The sequence below is a fragment of the Nerophis ophidion genome, linkage group LG25 (genome assembly GCF_033978795.1).
Source record: "Nerophis ophidion isolate RoL-2023_Sa linkage group LG25, RoL_Noph_v1.0, whole genome shotgun sequence".
Classification (NCBI taxonomy): domain Eukaryota; kingdom Metazoa; phylum Chordata; class Actinopteri; order Syngnathiformes; family Syngnathidae; genus Nerophis; species Nerophis ophidion.
In genome coordinates, this window is record NC_084635.1 from 944,917 (window position 1) to 967,263 (window position 22,347).

General features: G+C 39.5%; 1 protein-coding gene across 6 annotated transcripts in view; it reads right to left on the reverse strand.

Moving 5' to 3' along the window:
* The window catches only part of cbfa2t3 (CBFA2/RUNX1 partner transcriptional co-repressor 3), a 169,660-nt gene continuing 147,313 nt past the window's right edge, over positions 1 to 22,347 (reverse strand). For 5 of the 6 annotated variants that reach the window (XM_061887515.1, XM_061887514.1, XM_061887512.1 and 2 more), the window contains 2 exons: positions 18,746 to 18,936; positions 1 to 12,884 (listed from right to left, as the gene is read on the reverse strand). In XM_061887515.1, coding sequence (XP_061743499.1) covers positions 12,534 to 12,884; positions 18,746 to 18,936 — 542 coding nt within the window. In that variant the 3' untranslated portion in view covers positions 1 to 12,533. The remainder of the gene's footprint in view (positions 12,885 to 18,745; positions 18,937 to 22,347) is intronic. The other variant, XM_061887513.1, reaches the window with a different exon arrangement.

The following is a 22,347-nucleotide window of genomic DNA, read 5'->3' on the forward strand; positions in this document are numbered from 1 at the left end:
TTTCATTTGATATTTTAATTACACAGTTACATTGTTCATCACAGACAATAACCTGAATTAGAATTTTTTACAGCTTCACACATCCAACAGAGCGAACAGTTAAAGAGCGGTATTAGCAACAGGGAGGAAAGCATGCAAGAAATAAATACAAATCAGAATTTAATTCCTCTGGCACAGTTTACTTCATAAAAATAAAAAAAGAGAGAGATTTTCAGTCGACCTTTCCTACAGAAACTTGTTTTTTCTGCCATAATGTATTGCACAATACAGTATAGAATGAAAGAAAGAAAAAAAAACACCCTTTATGTAAAGATAAAAAAGAGGAGCCATGGCTTTTTTTCTTTTTTTTGGGTGCACCAGTCATCAGCGTTTGAGAGGAAGGATGCATCATCACTTTGGATGAAACTTGAAATGTCATTGGTAAAGATACGGGTATAGGATGCTACAAAATGGCAAGCTGCTAAACATGCTTTTTCTTCATGTCAAGCACGCATGAATAGTGAGAATCTCGCAAAAGCACACAACCAGAGTGCAGAGAAAAGTACGTCAAAAAAAAATCTGTTTTCGTGAAAAAGCACAGTTAGACTTTTTTTTTTTCTTCTTCTTTTTTTGGAAAAACAGAGAAATGAAGGTTGAATTTTGGTCATTTCTAAGTGTTTCTTTGAGGGGCTTCCAGGCAGACGAAGCTGGAAAGGCGTTGCCATCGTAACGTTTGGTTCACAAACGCAGCATTTTCCCCCAGAAAGTTGTTGCTACACGTCGCAAATCTCTCTTAAAGCTCGGAGGGTTTCAAGTACGACCGAAAACGGAACAAAAACAAAAACGTCGTGCATTCTTATGATCTCTGCAAGGCTTTGTAACTGCGAGGATATCCAACCAGTGGGCTTCGTTCAAAAAAGCGCACAACTCCGCATTTCAGTTCTTGTTTTCTGGTTTTTTTGAAGTTTATTTGGTTAACTGCGGCGAAGCTGGTCCTGTCTGGTTCGTCCTCACATCAGCTCGATGCAGGAGTACTTTGGTCTGCGCTTTTTGGATAACAATGGCGTGGCGTGCTCAATGCTGATATGTTTGCGAGGACGTCCGAGGGAATACGATGGCAAGGCCTTTCCATGACCGAAAAGTCTGCTCTGCAAGTCCACGGTTGTCCTTTTCAAAGTCCAGGTCAAGACCCTCCGGGTGATTAGCTGTATGCTCTCAGGAGGTAGCGAGTAAAAAGGAGGCTCTTTTGTGGCCAATACAAAAAAATGCTACACGGATTATTTGCATTGTGTCTCAGATTGTAATGCAAGAGCTTGAAATCCTGGTGGGTTTTGGCTCAGGTGTTTTTTGACAAAATGTACTTTTTCCATCGAGTAAAAAAAACCAAACAAGGTTGCCGATAAGCAATAAGTGAGCCTTCAATCCCCCTTCAGGCTTTTGCAAAGAATGGGTAGAAGCAGGATTGTCATTGAGACACACAGGAGTCGAATGTAAGCTTGATACTGGTTAAGGGTTCAATGCGACCGTGGAAGAGTTTCCTGCAGCCGGAGGAACCGAACACACCACAACAGCGGCGGACAAAAAAAGGTCACACGTAGAACTTTGCTTAAAAAAAAAAGCAGTAATGTTTTCGGACCTATTCTAAATTTGGTTTGGATTATATCAGGGGTGTCCAAACTTTTTCCACTGAGGGCTGCACACTGAAAAATCAAAGCAAGCGGCGGCCGTTTATTTTAAAAAGCAATACAAGTATAAAAAAAATACATTTAGGCCTCCACTCAGGCTTGATCCCGGAGACCCAAAGGGTTTTGGTAAAAATGTTAAAAATGTGTCATTATTCAGTATCATTATCTGTATTATTATTCAACTTTTAAATCTCTAGATCAACATTAAGTCTATCTGTTAATATGACTTTTTTAATATTTAAGTTGTATGCTCTTTTTTTCAAACCAAGTTTTTTTATGGAAAAAAACACAAAATATGCAATATTTTCACCCAATAAAATGTTCAAGTACAATGTTTGAGATTATATAATAATTGGAGCCGTAAAAAGGTCAATAATCCATAACAACATTGATTTTAACTCCCTATTATTTTTTTGCAATGACACTTAAAAACAAAACACACTGATCCTAAGGGGTCCTACTCAAAGTGTTAAAAAATAAATAATGTTGGGTTTTTTACCACAATGGTCTCCAGATCAACTTCAGATCTATTCATCAATCGTAAGTTTTTTGTAGTTTATGTTTTTTGTTTGTTCGTTTTAGGCCCTTCTTTGAGAAAAAAAAAAAAAACAGCTCAAAATATGCAACATTTGCCCCCCAAAATATCTCAAAGTGGAATATTTAATGTGACGTAATTGGAGCCTTGATTTGGTCAATAATTCATAATTGACTTTGATTCACTATTATTATTTTTTTAAAGAAAGAAACAGCCTGCATGGAGTAAACATTGCAACATGTTCTCGAAACATTTCACCTGTTTGCCCTTTTATACCACTTTTTATGTTCTAAATATTTTTCCATAATATTCTGAAAATGTGCCGTGGGGCCGTAAAAAAATGACCTGCGGGCCGCAAATGGCCCCCTGGTCGCACTTTGGACACCCCTGGATTATATGAACCGAGTCCCCACAATGTCGGATTTGCCAGAAGACGTGCTAAGGAAGTGTGTTTCACTGAAAATAAATACGGTTTGTTAAATGTTGATTCGGTCAGTCCTGGAAGTCCTGCGGTTCATGCACCCTTGATGGGTTTGAACGTGCTTCCCCCCGGATGGCGGGTAATCCGCGCACAAAAACCAAAAAACACTGTGTGACACAGGGGTATGGCATCGAGAATGCGAGAATAGCTGGTATACTGGCTAATCCTTCAATCCGGCCGAGGAAAAGTTTCCTGCAGCCGGAGGAACCAAACATACCAAAACAGCGGCGAAGAGAAAAAAGGTCACACGGGGAACTTTTGCTACAAAAAAAAAAAAAAAGCGGCAATGTTTTCGGACCTATTCTAAATTTGGTTTGGATTATATGAACCGAGTCCCCACAATGTCGGATTTGCCAGAAGAGGTGCTAAGGAAGTGCGTTTCACTGAAAATAAATACGGTTTGTTAAAGCCTTATTCGGTCAGTCCTGGAAGTCATGCGGTTCATGCACCCTTGATCGGTTTGAACGTGGTAATCGGCGCGTGCAAACCTAAAGTGTGACACAGGGGTATGGCGTCGATAATGCGAGAATACCTGGTCTCTCTGCATACGCACGGACTGTGTGACACAGAGGTATGGTTGTAAAACAGTACCAAAAGAGGGTTATGGTGGCAACATCTGCAGCCCTTAGAAACCCCTCTATGCGCGGGTGTGGCCTCACCGCCCGGGGACTTTGTTTGACTGCGTGCCGCAGGGTTAGGACGTCAAAACTGTGCCAAGCACATAAAAGCCATGGACTCATGCACTCACGCTAACTGTGTGACACGGGGGTGTGGCGTTAAAACAGTGCCACGAGTGTGGTATAATTAGGATTTTGGCACAGTTCGAATGCCATACCTTTGGTTTCTCTGCATGCATGGACTCTGGTTGTGTGACACAGGGGTATGGCGTCAGAAACAGCGGCAAAATCCGCACGTTTGTAGAAAGTACCCTTTCACGTGCGGACTGTGCGGCAAAACACTGTGTGTACTGACGATGTAACAAAGGGGTATGGCATCAACACAACAGCAAAATCCGCAAGCCATACCCCTATGTATTAGGATATATTTGTGCATGGATTTTGGTACTGTTTGAATGCCATACCCATGGTCCGGACTGTATGGCATTAAAAGACTGCCGAAATAGACGTAGCCTCTACGGTGTGCAAACCTACGCCCTTACAAACAACGGCGTGGGTGTGGCGTCTGTACGTTTTTGCGCTAGCACGGACTGTGCGACACAGGGTTAAGGCATCGAAACAATACCCAAATTGTGGAATAAATATGATCGTGGATTTTGACCATGTTTCAATGCCATACCCCTGGTCTCTCTACACATATATACGGGACCATGTTTCAATGCCATACCGCTGGTCTCTCTACACATATATACGGGACCATGTTTCAATGCCATACCGCTGGTCTCTCTACACATATATACGGGCAGAATGTGGGCACTGCGTCAAAACGGTAGCAAATTCAGCACAGGGGTATGGCGGCAAAACAGTGTGTGTATAAAACTGTTTGGCCCCTCTCTGACTGTGTGTCACAGGGGTATGGTGTCAAAACAACAGCAACATCCGCACGCCATACCCTTATATATCCAGACATAGTATATATGCATGCAGATTTTGGCACTGTTTGAATGCCATACCCTTAGTCTCTCTATGTGCCTGCGTGCGCCCAGACTGTGTGTCACATGGGTATGGCACCAAACAACTGCAAAACCCGCACGCCATACCCCTATCGACTAAGTTAAACTGTACATGCACGCGGATTTTGGCACTGTTTGAATGCCATACCCTTAGTCTCTCCATGTGTGTGTGCCCAGACTGTGTGTCACATGGGTATGGCATCAAAACAACTGCACAATCCGCACACCATATACCCTTATAGATTAAAATATACATGCATGTGGATTTTGGGACTGTTTGAAAGCCATACCCTTAAGTCTCTCTACGTGCGTGCGCCCAGGGTATGGCATCAAAACAACGGCACAATCCGCACGCCATACTCTTATAGATTAATATGTACATGCACGCAGATTTTTTTGCACTTTTTGAATGCCATACCCTTAGTCTCCCTATGTGCGTTCGCCCCAGGGTATGGCGTCAAAACAACGGCACAATTCCCACGCCATACCTTTATATATTAAGATACAGTTCTATGCACGTATATTTTGGAACTGTTTCAATGCCATGCCCTTAGTCTCTCTATGTGTGTGCGCCCAGATTGTGTGTCACATGGGTATGGCATCAAAACAACGAGAACATCTGCATGCCATACCCTTATAGATTAAGATATACATGCACGTGGATTTTGGGACTGTTTGAAAGCCATACCCTTAGTCTCTGTAAGTGCGCTCATCCAGGGTATGGCGTCAAAACAACGGCACAATTCCCACGCCATACCCTTATATATTAAGATACAGTATTTGCATGCATATTTTGGCACAGTTTGAATGCCATACCCTTAGTCTCTCTTTGTGCGTGCGCCCAGACTGTGTGTCACATGGGTATGGCATCAAAAACAAGGCTAAACAAAAAACGCCTGACTCTTTCTGCACGCAAATTGGCATTTACTGTATGTCCGCAGCATTTGCCACCGTTTAGACGCCATAGCCCTTCAACCCCCGTGTCACATGACTTCTGGATTTCATGCCAATGGTTGAATGGTCTGAAAAACAAAAAGAACAATCGGAGAAACAAATGCACTGTGAGAAAGAACATTAAACTTTAAAGGTTTCTGTTATTTGGCAAACACATTTTTTTGGACCTCTTTAAATACTATGTACATTCACATTAAGTTACTGATGTTACTTTAAATATATTTCTATGTTTCTATATTATATGACACCCTATGGGCAGTTGCTGAGGTTCCATTCAGTAGCTGAATTCTCTTCATATTGCACCTCCGTCCTCTCGCTGTCACACAATGCCAGCAATACAAAATATTCTACAAAAAAAAGGGCTTCCGTCTCATTAATACAGACACAACAAATCAAATCAGGAGCACAAAGCCCGAATGGCGATGAGGGGAAATGAACGGTAACACACACACCAAAAAAATGCCATTTCTGGATATACACAAGGGCAGCACGTGTGGACATCAGCGACAACAAAATATCCAAAGAGGAACAATATCTACAAGCAGGTGGGATCCTTTTTTTCCTCTCTCCCTCATTCCAGCATTTTCCCGCTCCGGCGTTTGGTCCCAAAGCAGGCGGGGAAAGGAGGACGGTCTCGAGTCAAAGGGGTGGGGCCAAAGAGCAAGGATTCGGGGGAAGGGAGGTAGAAAGCGAGGATAGTCCGGCTTCTCTCGGCTCCGTCTGTTCAATCGTGTGAATGTGAAGGTGTAAAGGTCACCTCAAAAATAAGAAGAAACATTCAAATAAAAACAACGCTCTCATATGTTTTTGGTCCGTGTACCTTCCCGTTTATTCTATTTCCAATTCCGAAACGCTAAATCTACATTTATTTTTTAATATATATATATATATGGCAGATTTGATCCAAGTTATCACAAAACGTTGCGTTGCCGTGAGTTCCCGGCGCGAAGACAAAAGCTGCCTTTGCTCCTACCAAGAATAAGGTGTGTAAAACTGCACTGTGTAGGGTGGGAAGCAACATGAAGGTGTTGTGTTTCTTTGCTGTATTGTAACCAGCATAAAGATCTTTGCTCCTACCAAGAATAAGGTGTGTAAAACTGCACTGTGTAGGGTGGGAAGCAACATGAAGGTGTTGTGTTTCTTTGCTGTATTGTAACCAGCATAAAGATCTTTGCTCCTACCAAGAATAAGGTGTGTAAAACTGCACTGTGTAGGGTGGGAAGCAACATGAAGGTGTTGTGTTTCTTTGCTGTATTGTAACCAGCATAAAGATCTTTGCTCCTACCAAGAATAAGGTGTGTAAAACTGCACTGTGTAGGGTGGGAAGCAACATGAAGGTGTTATGTTTCTTTGCTGTATTGTAACCAGCATAAAGATCTTTGCTCCTACCAAGAATAAGGTGTGTAAAACTGCACTGTGTAGGGTGGGAAGCAACATGAAGGTGTTGTGTTTCTTTGCTGTATTGTAACCAGCATAAAGATCTTTGCTCCTACCAAGAATAAGGTGTTTAAAACTGCACTGTGTAGGGTGGGAAGCAACATGAAGGTGTTGTGTTTCTTTGCTGTATTGTAACCAGCATAAAGATCTTTGCTCCTACCAAGAATAAGGTGTGTAAAACTGCACTGTGTAGGGTGGGAAGCAACATGAAGGTGTTATGTTTCTTTGCTGTATTGTAACCAGCATAAAGATCTTTGCTCCTACCAAGAATAAGGTGTGTAAAACTGCACTGTGTAGGGTGGGAAGCAACATGAAGGTGTTGTGTTTCTTTGCTGTATTGTAACCAGCATAAAGATCTTTGCTCCTACCAAGAATAAGGTGTTTAAAACTGCACTGTGTAGGGTGGGAAGCAACATGAAGGTGTTGTGTTTCTTTGCTGTATTGTAACCAGCATAAAGATCTTGTCTTTGACCCGACAACTGCAAAGCAGAGAGGAAGCGGGACCAGACTCCCCTCCAGGCGACCTTTTCTGTGAACTGTTTTTTCTCAAAGGCGATGTTTGTTTACGACCACCTGCCTTAGAAACAGCTGCTGCCACGTAATCAGGGAAAGTCCAAATAAAAGAGGAGGCGTACAATCTTTCGGCCATGAATTGATTTACGTGGACCCCGACTTAAACAAGTTGAGAAACTTATTGGGGTGTTACCATTTAGTGGTCAATTGTACAAAATATGTACTGTACTGTGCAATCTAAAAATAAAACTTTCAATCAATCAATCGTCAGAGCGTGGTGAGACTGTACAAAGAGTACAGTCCAGACATCTCTACTCAATTGAGTCAAATTTTAATTCTGTTTCTCTTTAATTCCTTGCTTCTTGTCTTGTTTAATAGATGTCATCAGTGTTTGAACCTGACATCTTCAAAAAAAAGGGTTGATTTTCATTGAAATATTTCCATGAAATTGGATTTCGTGCTGTTTTGCTTTGATGTATTGGAATTTTTCCAGATAAAAGCAAAAAAAAAAAAAAAAAGTGCTAAAATTCATGGTTATGTGTGATGACGAATGGAACCGAAAGCAGTATTTCAGCCTTTCATTTGTGTTTAGCATGTTTTTAGAATAACGCTGACATCTTTGTTCAGCAGGATGTATAATTAAATAGTTGCCCAACTTACATACTCAGTGGCCTAGTAGCCTGAGATTGGTAGGTTGTGAGTTGAAACCCCGGCAGAGTCATACCAAACACTATTAGAAATGGGACTCTTGACCTCCCTGCTTGGCACTCAGCATCAAGGCTTGGGATTGGGGGTTAAATCACCAAAAATGATTCCCGGACGCGGCCACCGCTGCTGCTCACTGCTCCCCTCACCTCCCAGGGGGTGATCAAGGTTGATGGGTCAAATGCAGAGAATAACTTTGCCACACCTAGTGTGTGTGTGTGTGTGTGTGTGTGTGACAATCATTGGAACTTGAGTTTTGTTTTAGAAATGAAAATAGAAAGAATGGGACTCCTGCTGAACATGCTATGTTAGCATTGTGCTAAAAACAAGGGAAAGGCTAAAATACTGCTTCCGGTTCAATTTGTCATCACACAGATAACAACGCATTTTTGCACATTTTTGCGTTTATCTGGAAAAATACAACTCCATAGAAGGAAAACAGCACCAAATCCAATTTTATGGCAATAATTGAATGAAAATCAACCCCTTTTTGTTTGTTTGAAAATCTGCCATACGTAATAAACATCGAAAAACGGCTCTAATTTTATTTTTTGATTTGTGTTTCAGAATTGGAAAAAAAAAAAAATGAACAGAAGGTACACGGAACTGTTTTTGCTGGGTCAGCGTATTTTTGGGTCATTGAATATTCCATCTATGAATAGAAATAGAACTAGAATAGGGATCCATTATTCATTTTTTTGGGATTATTAAGTTAACCTAAAATGTGACTTATTTTATTTTTGTGGAAAATATTGGACACAATGTGTCGACAAGCTTGTGATATGCGGTGCAGTATTATTTAAAAAAAAAAAAGAGTTTATTTTTTATTTATCAATCAATCAATGATTATTTATATAGCCCTAAATCACTAGTATCTCAAAGGGCTGCACAAACCACAACACAGTTGTGATGATTATGTACATGAGGGATTTATAATCACTACTATGTTGGAATTCTTATTAATAATGATACTGTTGTTGAAATTATTCATTTTTCTTTTGACTACTTTTGGATTGTTTTGTGTCATGTTTGTGTGTCCTCTCAATTGCTAGTCTGAATGTCGCTGGGTCGGATTTGGTTTTGGAATTTGAATTGTATTATTATGGTATTATTGAGTATTAGTTTGATGGACTGATTAATAATAAAAAAAAAATAATAATAATAATAATTAAAAATTACAAATAGAAAGACAAACAATCCCCCCAAAAAATAGCGATCAAAAAAATCTGCATTTTATTACGAAATACTACAAAGTTTTCTTTTTTTTCATGTTGAAAAGCAGTAACTCCCCCCAAAATCACGAATCAGCAGAAAAAAACGCACCAAAAACCGATCCAAAAGCTGACGTTTCTTGACGAAAAAACAATGTGGTGATAATAATAAAACTAAGAATGTGACAATAAACGCAAATAATGCCAAACTCCCGATGATTAGTGTCAAGGTTTTTAAATGACAATTAAAAAGCGCTATCTTATGTTTTTAGCCCCTTCCTGCTGCGTCAGCGTTAAAAAGGCAAAGGGACATTTCATCCAGTGCTTGTCTTGCATGTCAAACTGGGGTCACTGCCCTGTTGTGTCAGGAAATGGATCTTTTGGATGCGTTCATTTGTGCTTCAAAAAGACATACAAAGAAATTACTGAACCACTTCTTTCCCATTAAATTAATGGATTTTAACATCGATTAAAATGTGTAAATTTGGAAAAATGTTGTTATAGCCCTCATTTTAGCCAAACCCTGGATTTCGGAGGGTTTTGGTCACCAAAAGTAAGAAGTAAACTCAGTGATTAATCACAACAATTATTGCATGAGGCATGTACAAACGTGCACTAATCAAAAAATTGATTTTGTTCCAGTGATCCGGTCCATGCGTGGAGTTTCTAACATTTTTAAATAAATACAACAAAAACTAATGTCGTGCATTTAAATAAGAAATATTGTTTTTTTATGACATTCTGACAATAAATTGCATTTGTATCCAAATATTTGGCTCTTTTCTAAATTACCCTAAATATTGTAAGCAAATCATAATCTGTGCTTAATCCTAATTAATCCAAATTGTAAAGTGTGATAAATCATATTTTTAAAATTGTAAAAAATGACAGAAGTTAAAAAAAAAAACATCCGTTTTTGGTCCATTTTTATTGTTTCTGCTTATTTCTGATCTTTTATTTTTGCCATATGAAAGATCAAATCTAGATCTAGTTAATGCTTTTTGACGTGAACCTCCCACCATCCCCCAAAAGAATGAAAAAAAAAATGTTTTCAAAATAAAATTGAGGTAAACCAGTTGTTTTTTTCCCCATTCTAACAATAAAATTGCATTTGTGTCCAAATATTGGGCTCTTTTATAAATTAAATGAACATTTTGCGAGCAAGTAATAATTTCTAATTAATCAAAATTAATCCAAATTCAAATGGGCAGGACTATTCTTTCCTTAGTTTTTATTTTTTTCTGTGTTTTAGTTCACTTCCTTTCTTGTGCTCTTCCTGTTCTGTTTTTTAACATATATTTTTTTGTATTTCAAATTAAAAAGAAAATGAATTGCATTTGCCTCCAAATATCGGGCTATTTAGTAAATTAATTTCACCTCAACAAGCGACTACAAATCTGTGATTCATCACGAGTAATTCCAATTCTAAAGTGTGATTAATCTGATTGAAATGTGTTTTATTTTGACAGCACTAAAAGCAAAATCTGGTTTTGGTCCATTTTTTCCTTTTCACTGGTTTTTGTTTTTGCTATATGAATGATAATATCTAGATTTAGATATTGCTTTTTGACGTGAATAAACCCCCTGCTGTGTTTTTCAATTTTAAAATTTTTTTTTTTGTATTCCAAATTAAAATTAAGATAACCCATTTTTTTTGCAATTGCCATTCTGAAAATAAATTGCATTTGTATCCAAATATTGGGCTATTTTGTAAATTAATTTCACCTCAACAAGCGACTAACAATCTGTGATTAATCAGGATTAATTCCCATTCTAAAGTGTGATTAATCTGATTGAAATGTGTTTTATTATGACAGCACTAAAAAAAATAATCTGGTTTTGGTCCATTTTTTCATTTCTGCTGATTGATGATTTTTGTTTTTTTCTATATGAATCAGAATATTTAGAAATAGTTATTGTGTTTTGACATGAAAAAAAAACCCTGTTCTGTTTAATATTTTTTTTTTGTATTTGAAATTAAACTGAAAATAATATTGGGTTATTTTGTTCAATGAATTTCACCGATACAAAATCCGTGATTCATCACGAGTAATTCCAATTCTAAAGTTTGATTAATTGACAGCACAAAAAAAAAAAAAAAAAAAATCTGGTTTTGGTCTATTTTTTCATTTTCCTTGACTTTTGTTTTTGCTAAATTAATGATATTATCTGGATCCAGATATTGCTTTTTGACGTGGAAAAAAACTCTATTCTGTTTTTTTTTTATTATTTCAAATTGAAATGAAGGTAAAGCATTTTTTCTTGCAATTCCCATTCTAAAAATAATCTACATTTGTTTCCAAATATTGGGCTATTTTGTAAATCAATTTAAACTAAGTAATCATGAGTTATCCAAATTATTGCTTTTTGATGCAAAAAAACTAAACCTTTGTTTTTCCAATACTTTTTTGTATTTCAATTCAAATGAAATGAATCAATTCTTTTTGTTGTTGTTTCATTCTTTTTTTTTCCAATTGCCATTCATTAAAAGGCAGGTTTTACTGACCGAAAGAGACGCTGACCCCTGCTGTGACACGTAACACCTGGCTTTTGCTAGCTACATTGAAGCGGGTTTTGCCTGACTTTCATCTGAGTTGAGTCCGTGTAGTTTTCCCCTTCCTGTTCCGCTCACCCAACTCTTATTGTGGTGAGGCCTCGGTCCGTTTCACAGCGTCGTCCATAGTTCAATAGTGTCGGCTGAAGTCTCGTCCACGGTGTCTCTCTCTCTCTCTCTCGCTCGGCCTGCCTTATCTGCTGAGGAGGTGATGTTGCTTTGTGTTTGGTTATGAGTGCTTCTCCTAATCGCGTACTTTGGCAGTGTAATACAAAGGTTTGGATTCTGTTGCTTTTTTTTCGTGTTCTTCATCTTTGAATTCATTTGGGTTCAGAGAGGTGAGTCCGGCGTCGATTTTTTTTCTTCTTGGCTCGCTAGCAAGGTAGTTAGCAGTTTAAAACTTTCTCTTGTTTTAGACTATTTGGACTTGTCTTTGTTTTTTGTTTTTTTTGTCTTTCTCTCCCCTTTTAAAGCCAGAAAAAAGTAGAAGAGATGCTTGGTAACTACTAAGTTGAGTTTGGTGAGGAGGTAATTGCATCGCAGTCCTGGTAACGGAACCAGGTACTGTTATCACTGGTGCGTAATTAAAAGGGACTTGAAGTGCTAATTGGTCCTGTGTCCCCCCGTGGAGGATCTTGTCTCGCCACAGCTCTTATCTTCATTGACCGTGCTTTCGTCTTAGTGGAGTTCTGGGCCAACATGTCACTTCTCACTTACACCACGACACTCAAACCAGGGATGGGGGACAGCCAGGGGTAACCGTTTTTTGTCAGAAAAAATGGGGGAAAAGGGGCCAATGTGCGACGAAGATTCCTCAGTTTGGTTTTGCGCGGAGGGCGGCGGAGGGGGTCAGCGGGACGTGGCGTCCAGCAGGGCGGGTGTTGCCGGGGTGGTGGAGCGCGAGGCACTGCTTGAACTGCTCTCCTTGGGGCTGGCCGACATGCTCCCGCCGCCGCCGCCGGCCGCCATCTGGCCCGCCGCCAGCGAGAGCGGACCCGGGGCGGCGCCCTCCGAGTGAGTCGGGGGCGCCCCGGCGGACGAGGACGGGACGGCGCTGGCCCCCGGCATACCCTGCAGGCCCTGACCGCAGACGTGGTGGTGCCTCTCCCAGTCTTTGTGTTGGCAGAAGGATCCGCAGTAGCGGGCCGTGTTGCAGCCGCTGCAGGTCTCGCTGGCTTTCCTCCCGCAGTTCCAGCAGCTCTGGTGAGACAGTGGGAAGACCATAAAAAAATAAGTCTCTTTTTGGTTCCTGACACATGTTTGGTCTCCTCCTAAAACCGTCCCAAGTCTGCTCTGGCTGGAGTCACCGGCAGGTGGTGGTCATCTGCTCTGGAATGGCCTCAGTCAGATTTAAGTTGCTCCAGTGTCAAAAGATGCGAAAGTCCTGATCGTTTGGTCCGCACATTTTACCGGCGATGCTAACGCAGCTATTCGGCCATGCTATGGCTATGAATAGCGTCAATAGCTTCAGTTTCTTCTTCAGTATTTTCATACTCCAACCATCTGTTTCAATACATGTGTAATCTGTTGAATCGCTTAAGTCGCTGAAATCCGAGTTTGAATCCGAGCTAATGTCGCTATATCTTGCTGTGGTATTCCCATTGTTTGTTTACATTGGCAGCACTGTGTGACGTCACAGGGAAATGGCCAGTGTCTTCGCAGAGGGCGAAAATAAGGCACTTTAAAGCTTTATTTAGGGATATTCTGAGACTGGTAAAATTTTGAAAAAAAATGTCAAAAAGTACAACAAGCCACTAGGAACTGATTTCTATTGTTTTTAACCCGTTTGAAATTGTGATAATGTTCCCCTTTAAAAATCCCACTCTTTATACTAAACATGCTTCACTGATGAGAGTATTTGGCAAGCACTGTTTTGTCCTGCTCATTTCCTTCTTTGTTAAAGTACCACTGATAGTCACACACACACTAGGTGTGGGGAAATTACCCTCTGCGTTTGACCCATCCCCTTTTTCCACCCGCTGGGAGGTGAGGGGAGCAATGAGCAGCAGCAGTGGCCGCGCTCGGGAATCATTTTGGTGTTTTAACCCCCAATTCCAACCCTTGATGCTGAGTGCCAAGCAGGGAGGGGAGGGGTCCCATTTTTATAGTCTTTAGTATGACTCGGCTGGGGTTTGAACTCACGACTTGCCGATCTCAGGGCGGACACTCAAGCCACAAGGCCACTGAGCAGGATTTACATTTTTTAAATATATATTTTATATTTGATCAATCCAGGACTGCAAGCTAATAAATGCTAACATGCGATTTAGGCGAGCTGTGTGAACATATTGCATCATTATGCCTTAAGTCTGATTAGCGCCGCCCTAGTGGCTCCCTGAAGCTTTTTAAAAGATGCGAGAAAATGGAAAAAGATGAAAAAAATATATATTTTTTGTTTTACTATGGTTTCTGTTGGAGGACAAACATGACACACACCTTCTTAATTGTTAGAAATCCCACTCTTTATACTAAACATGCTTCACTGAAGAGAGTATTCAGCAAGCACCGTTTGGTCCTCATTTCCTTCTTTGTCTCATTTTGTCCCCCAAACATTTTATGCTGTGCGTGAATGCTTGTTGAGCTTCGTTGATTTTATTGATTCGCCGGAGTGTTTATCAGGCATATTCAAAGTTAAAGTATTTGGCAAGCACTATTTTGTCCCTACTCATTTCCTTCTTTGTCTCATTTTGTCCAACAAACATTTTATGCTGTGCGTGAATGCTTGTTGAGCTTCGTTGATTTTATTGATTCGCCGGAGTGTTTATCAGGCATATTTAATGTTAAAGTATTTGGCAAGCACTATTTTGTCCCTACTCATTTCCTTCTTTGTCTCATTTTGTCCACCAAATGTTTTATGCTGTGCGTGAATGCTTGTTGAGCTTTGTGGATTTTATTGAGTCACCGCAGTGCTTATCAGGCTTATTTAAAGTTAAGGTACCCCTGATAGTCACTCACACACACACACACACACTAGATGTGGTGAAATTACCCTCTGTATTTGACCCATCCCCTTGGTCCACCCCCTGGGAGGTGAGGGGAGCAGTGAGCAGCAGCGGTGGCCATGCTCGGGAATCATTTTTGGTGTTTTAATAATCTTTGGTACGACTCGGCCGATTTGATTTCACGACTTAACGATCTCAGAGCGGACACTCTAACCACAAGGCCACTGAGCAGGTTTACCAATTTCTTTCTTTGTCTCGTTTTGTCCACCAAATGTTTTATGCTGTGTGTGAATGCAAAAAAGGTGAACTTTGTTGATTTTATTGATTCGCTGGAGTGATAATCAGGCATATTTGGTCAAACCATGACTGCAAACTAATCGGTGCTAAGATGCTATTTAGGCTAGCTGTATGTACGTATTGCATCATCATGCCTCGTTTGTAGGTATATTTGAGCTCATTTTATTCCCTTTACTTATATCCTTTGTTCATTTCATTAATATTTGCATGTCTCATGACACATTATCTGTGTGTGTAATATTGGCTGCATTTCTCATAATTGTTTGTGTGCCATGTTGTTCCAGACCACAGCAAATTTTACCCAGCTTGCACAGACCATTCTAAATACATTGTAAGAAGACATCTATACCTTTGGTCATTCTGAGCCAGTCAATTCCAGAAGTTATGTCATCCTGTGAGAAGCCTCCGTTTTACTAATGTTTTCCAACGTTGCCAAAAATGTGTAGAATAAAAATAAAAATAAAACATTTCTGTCAACAAAGATTTGTATCCGCCTTTGATAGTAGGCTAATATAGCTAATATAGACACTTACATCATGTTTTGCCTTCATTATAAGACTTATATAAGGCTTTTGATTTTTTGCGGCTCCAAACAGATTTTCTTTTTTGTATTTTTGGTCCAATATGGCTCTTTCAACATTTTGGTTTGCCGAGCCTTGACTTAAGGGGCCCCTCTAGTGCTCACAACGTTGGCCATGACGACCACTGATGACAGGTCCTCTGTATTTTTAAAGTGGCAAATAGAAGAGGATATGACTTTTGTCCAGGACAGCATTATGTGGGAGATCAGGCTCAGGCAATTATTTTTAGGCAAATTTAGAGAAAAATATGTGTCTGGGGGCCGGTACATCTATTCTTAGGATAGATAATATTTAATGTCTGATTGAATGCTAAAAACATTGTGACAGACTGCTTTAAAAAATAGAACGGAATTTAGCATTTTTTTTAACTGAATGAGACACCCAGAATGTACATGGAAATAAAGAATGAACGATATTAACTATGAAGGATAAAACACTGAATATTGACAACATATGAACGTTACACCCTTTCTCGGTCGACATACCGTATTTCCTTGAATTGCCGCCGGGTATATAGTATGCACCTGCCTAGAATTACTGCCAGTTCAAACTCCTTTCGCAAAATAATTAGCGCATGCTTAGCATTACCGCCGGCTCAGGATTAACACCAGGTTAAACTCGTTTCGCAAAATATTATTTTTATTAGCACATGTCTAGAATTTCCACCTTCGTCAAACTCGTTTCGCAAAATAATTAGCTTATGCCTAGAATTTCCCCCGGGTCAAACTCGTCACGTCACGAGTGACACTTCACCTGTCATCATTTTCAAAATGGAGGAGGCTGATTTCAATCATTTGAAATCGCATAAAGGGAAGAAGATTAAGAGCTATTCGGTAGGTTTTAAGGTCCAAGCTATTGAATATGCTAAAAAGTTAATATACCGTAGCTGCGTGTGTCAAATATGAGTCATTAAATGACTCCCGCCTCCTGGTGGTAGAGGGCGCTAGTGATCCTTCTTGCGACTACTCGGCTGCAGAAGAAGTGACAACAAGCAGCAAGAGTGAGCAGCACGTGTTTATTTTTTCCTCTCACTTGCACTTTTAACATGGAGGATTACATATCTAAAATGAGACAGTTTTCTAAACTGGACTTTCAATCAAAGCAGGAGGTAATAAAGGAAGATCTCCATCGAGACAGAGAGACTTTTAAAACTGAAGAAAGATAAGGAAGACTTCTATAAACAAGTTATCTGTCGCGATCCGCCTCCCGGATCGGACATAGTTTTGTTCTCGAGTCCTTTTTGCGTATCTTTTGGTTATTTTTGGACTCTTCCGATCCCTTTGTTTGAGCACTTCCTTGTTTGTATTTATCACCATGGCGACTTCATTTGCTCCACCTGCACTGACTTTCTGACGCACACCTGTTTTTGATTATTGTTTTAGTATTTAGTATTTATTCTCAGCCAAAGACAGATCTACACCATAATTCTAAGCCAAAGACAGATCTACACCATAATTCTAAGCCAAAGACAGATCTACACCACAATTCTAAGCCAAAGACAGATCTACACCACATTTCTTAGCCTAAGACAGATCTACACCACAATTCTTAGCCAAAGACAGATCTACACCACAATTCTTAGCCAAAGACAGATCTACACCACAATTCTTAGCCAAAGACAGATCTACACCACAATTCTAAGCCAAAGACAGATCTACACCACAATTCTTAGCCAAAGACAGATCTACACCACAAATCTTAGCCAAAGACAGATCTACACCACAATTCTTAGCCAAAGACAGATCTACACCACAATTCTTAGCCAAAGACAGATCTACACCACATTTCTTAGCCAAAGACAGATCTACACCACAATTCTTAGCCAAAGACAGATCTACACCACATTTCTTAGCCAAAGACAGATCTACACCACAATTCTTAGCCAAAGACAGATCTACACCACAATTCTTAGCCAAAGACAGATCTACACCACAATTCTTAGCCAAAGACAGATCTACACCACAATTCTTAGCCAAAGACAGATCTACACCACAAATCTTAGCCTAAGACAGATCTACACCACAATTCTTAGCCTAAGACAGATCTACACCACAATTCTTAGCCAAAGACAGATCTACACCACAAATCTTAGCCAAAGACAGATCTACACCACAATTCTCAGCCAAAGACAGATCTACACCACAAATCTTAGCCTAAGACAGATCTACACCACAAATCTTAGCCTAAGACAGATCTACACCACAATTCTCAGCCAAAGACAGATCTACACCACATTTCTTAGCCAAAGACAGATCTACACCACAATTCTTAGCCAAAGACAGATCTACACCACAATTCTTAGCCAAAGACAGATCTACACCACAATTCTTAGCCAAAGACAGATCTACACCACATTTCTTAGCCAAAGACAGATCTACACCACAATTCTAAGCCAAAGACAGATCTACACCACAATTCTAAGCCAAAGACAGATCTACACCACAATTCTTAACCAAAGACAGATCTACACCACAATTCTTAGCCAAAGACAGATCTACACCACAATTCTTAGCCAAAGACAGATCTACACCACAATTCTTAGCCAAAGACAGATCTACACCACAATTCTTAGCCAAAGACAGATCTACACCACAATTCTTAGCCAAAGACAGATCTACACCACATTTCTTAGCCAAAGACAGATCTACACCACATTTCTTAGCCAAAGACAGATCTACACCACAATTCTAAGCCAAAGACAGATCTACACCACAATTCTTAGCCAAAGACAGATCTACACCACAATTCTTAGCCAAAGACAGATCTACACCACAATTCTTAGCCAAAGACAGATCTACACCACAATTCTTAGCCAAAGACAGATCTACACCACAATTTTTAGCCTAAGACAGATCTACACCACAATTCTTAGCCAAAGACAGATCTACACCACAAATCTTAGCCAAAGACAGATCTACACCACAATTCTTAGCCTAAGACAGATCTACACCACAATTCTTAGCCTAAGACAGATCTACACCACAATTCTTAGCCTAAGACAGATCTACACCACAATTCTTAGCCTAAGACAGATCTACACCACAATTCTTAGCCTAAGACAGATCTACACCACATTTCTTAGCCAAAGACAGATCTACACCACAATTCTTAGCCTAAGACAGATCTACACCACAATTCTTAGCCTAAGACAGATAATAGCAAGTTGTCTCAGAAATGAGGACATTTGAAGAGAAATTGTGGAAAAGAGCAAAGCAAAGGTGTGGTTGTCTGTGATACTCACTTCACTGGAGTCCTCCTGTTGGTTGATGACAGTAAGCGCGTCCTCAGAGGCTTGCCTCTTGGCCTCGGCCAGCGCCCTCTCCATCTTCGAGCGTTCCGCCGAAATCATCTCATGAGCTTTCCTCTCGGCGTCTGACACGGCCTTCTGCAGCTCCGACATGGCCTGTCGCTTCACTTCATTCACGGCTTCTTCTGAGGGCGGAAAAAGGGAGGGAAACCTTAGTTCTGTCATCACTTATTCAAGCCCGTTAAGCTGCTTCTTTGTCGTATCTCGGCGAGCAGATGCACGCCATCCAAGATTTAAAAGTTTATGCCAAGAAATGGGAAGCCGCCAGACTTGGGCGGTGAGTTCCAACACAATCTGGTGCGGGGAACAGCAGATGCCTCCCGAGTTTTGTCACCAGCTTGGTTGTTCACCCGCCATCATGGGATTCCCTTTCCCGCCTGATTGTCCGTCTGTCACCTGGATGCTTCAGTCACTGAGCAACCTGGACCAACTCCAAATTATTCAGGATGTCTGTCTTTATTCAAATGTTCCAAAAATGTAGTATTTTTTGAGGATTTCGCAAAGGAGGCATTTTTTGTTTTACAGCAAGCTGGTACAGTTTTATTGACGCTGGACTGGTTTGAGGTACAGCCTTTCTAGATCATGGTTACAGAAACCTGTTAGGGGAAATCGTTAGTCCTGATCTCAACACACTTGGGATGAATTAGGATGTAAAGTACAAACCCCGTTTCCATATGAGTTGGGAAATGGTGTTAGATGTAAATATAAACAGAATACAATGATTTGCAAATCCTTTTCAAGCCATATTCAGTTGAATATGCTACAAAGACAACATATTTCATGTTCAAACTCATAAAATTAATTTTTTTTTTTGCAAATAATGATTTACTTAGAATCTCATGGCTGCAACACGTGCCAAAGTAGTTGGGAAAGGGCATGTTCACCACTGTGTTACATCACATTTTCTTTTAACAACACCCAATGAACGTTTGGGAACTGAGGAAACTAATTGTTGAAGCTTTGAAAGTGGAATTCTTTCCCATTCTTGTTTTATGTAGAGCTTCAGTCCTTCAACAGTCCGGGGTCTCTCTTCATAATGCGCCACACATTTTCGATGGGAGACAGGTCTGGACTGCAGACGGGCCAGGAAAGTACCCACACTCATTTTTTACATAGCCACGTTGTTGTAACACTTGTCTTGTTGAAATAAGCAGGGGCGTCCATGATAATGTTGCTTGGATGACAACAAATGTTGCTCCAAAACCTGTATGGACCTTTCAACATTAATGGTGCCTTCACAGATGTGTAAGTTACCCATGCCTTGGGCACTAATACACTCCCATACCATCACACATGCTGGCTTTTACACTTTGCGCCTATAACCATCCAAAAGGTTATTTTCCTCTTTGTTCTGGAGGACACCACGTCCTCTGTTTCCAAATATAATTGGATATGTGGACTCGTCAGACCACAGAACACTCTTCCACTTTGCATCAGTCCATCTTAGATGAGCTCGGGCCCAGCCAAGCTGGCCGCTTTTCAGGATATTGTTGATAAATGGGTTTGGCTTTGCATAGTAGAGTTTTAACTTGCACTTACAGATGTAGCGACAAACTGTAGTTACTGACAGTGGTTTTATGAAGTGTTCCTGAGCCCATGTGGTGATATCCTTTACACACTGATATCAGTTTTTGATGCAGTACCGCCTGAGGGATCAAAGGTCCGTAATATCATCACTTACGTGCAGTGATTTCTCCAGATTCTCTGAACTTTTTGATGATTTTACGGACTGCAGATGGTAAAATCCCTAAATTCCTTGCAATAGCTCGTTGAGAAATGTTGTTCTAAAACTGTTCCACAATTTGCTCACAAATTGGTGACCCTCACCCCATCCTTGTTTGTGAATTACTTAGCATTTCATGGAAGCTGTTTTTATAGCCAATCATGGCACCCACCTGTTCCCAATTAGCCTGCACACCTGTGGGATGTTCCAAATAAGTGTTTGATGAGCATTCCTCAACTTTATCAGTATGTATTGCCACCTTTCCCAACTTCTTTGTCACGTGTTGCTGGCATCAAATTGTAAAGTTAATGATTATTTGCAAAAGAAAACATGTTTATGAGTTTGAACATCAAATATGTTGTCTTTGTAGCATATTCAACTGAATATGGCTTGAAAAGGATTTACAAATCATTGTATTCTGTTTATATTTACATCCAACACAATTTCCCAACTCATATGGAAACAGGGTTTGTAGTTAGGCCAACTTTTCTACGCATTTTGGCCTCTTATCCACACGAAAACTCACATTTTTGGCCAGCGTAAAGAGTTTCACACTTTTGAAATCAATCTTTGTACCTGCGGCGAGTCAACAAGTCCTTTGTTATAATTTGACTTTGGTTTAACAACATCAAGACCGTGTCCATTCAAAAGCCCGTAGAGCTAATTGCCAATTTAGCCTTGCTTCAAACCCTGTCATTGTGACAGATTTTACGGCATTATTTAAACAAAGCACTGTACTTTTTAAGTTTATATTATAACTTTTATTGAAAGATATGATGACTAGAGAACATTATTTCTTTTAAGTTTTGGTCAAGTTATTTCGGTTTAGCTTCTTTTTTAAATAATGCCAAAGCAGCAATGCAGTTTTGAATTGGTTTTAAATCAATGAATATAACAGCATTCATTTGATGATTGAATTTGATACATCAAATCAAACTATATTTATTTATGTATATTTAAAGTGATCTTACCATGAATTTCACCTGAGTGATGAGTAATGAATGAATAGATCGTCAAAATATAATATGGATTCATATTATTTATATAAATATTTTTGATGGATACCACAAAGAGGAGGAAATATTTTAAGAGTATACTTTATTCATAAATGCATGATTATATATTTTTTTTATTTTGAGTATTCATGGATGTAATTTTGTATTATATGTATCCTGTAATTATATACCAAATCAAATACACATAGTATAATATACACTTTAATATATACCCAATTGATATTGATTATTTACGGTCATTATGTATTCTTCCTGCTACCTTTTAAACACACACAATGACATTTTAATTTTTTTATTATTTTGTTTTTAAATGATATACAGATGGTTAGCATTTTTGGTTGTGGTGATTGAAATAAAGGATAAAGTTCAAGTAAAGTTCAAGTATATCAGTGTTTTTTAACCATAAGGCCGCCAAAAAAGTATCTGTTTCTCAACTGTGGTCCGGATGTGCCGCAGCGGGACTCAGTTGTAATACACTTTTCCACCACTTGTGGCAGTAATGACTCAAACAAACAAACAGAAGAAGTCTGGAGTTGAGTCGAGATGTTTCATTTTAAGGAAGAAAAACATGACAAAAGTGGTGAAGATGCAGTTTCATGTGCACTTAAAAGTTATTGACAGACTTTTTCATATGAACTTTGTAAATGTTAAATGAATTCAACTGAATTGTGGTTGTCAAATAAGTCTTTGTTCATACCTACATTTTTACGGTAAATAAAAATCTTTACATAAAGCTTATAAAAAACAATTATACATTATCTATGTATATACACACATATACACATATGTATACATAA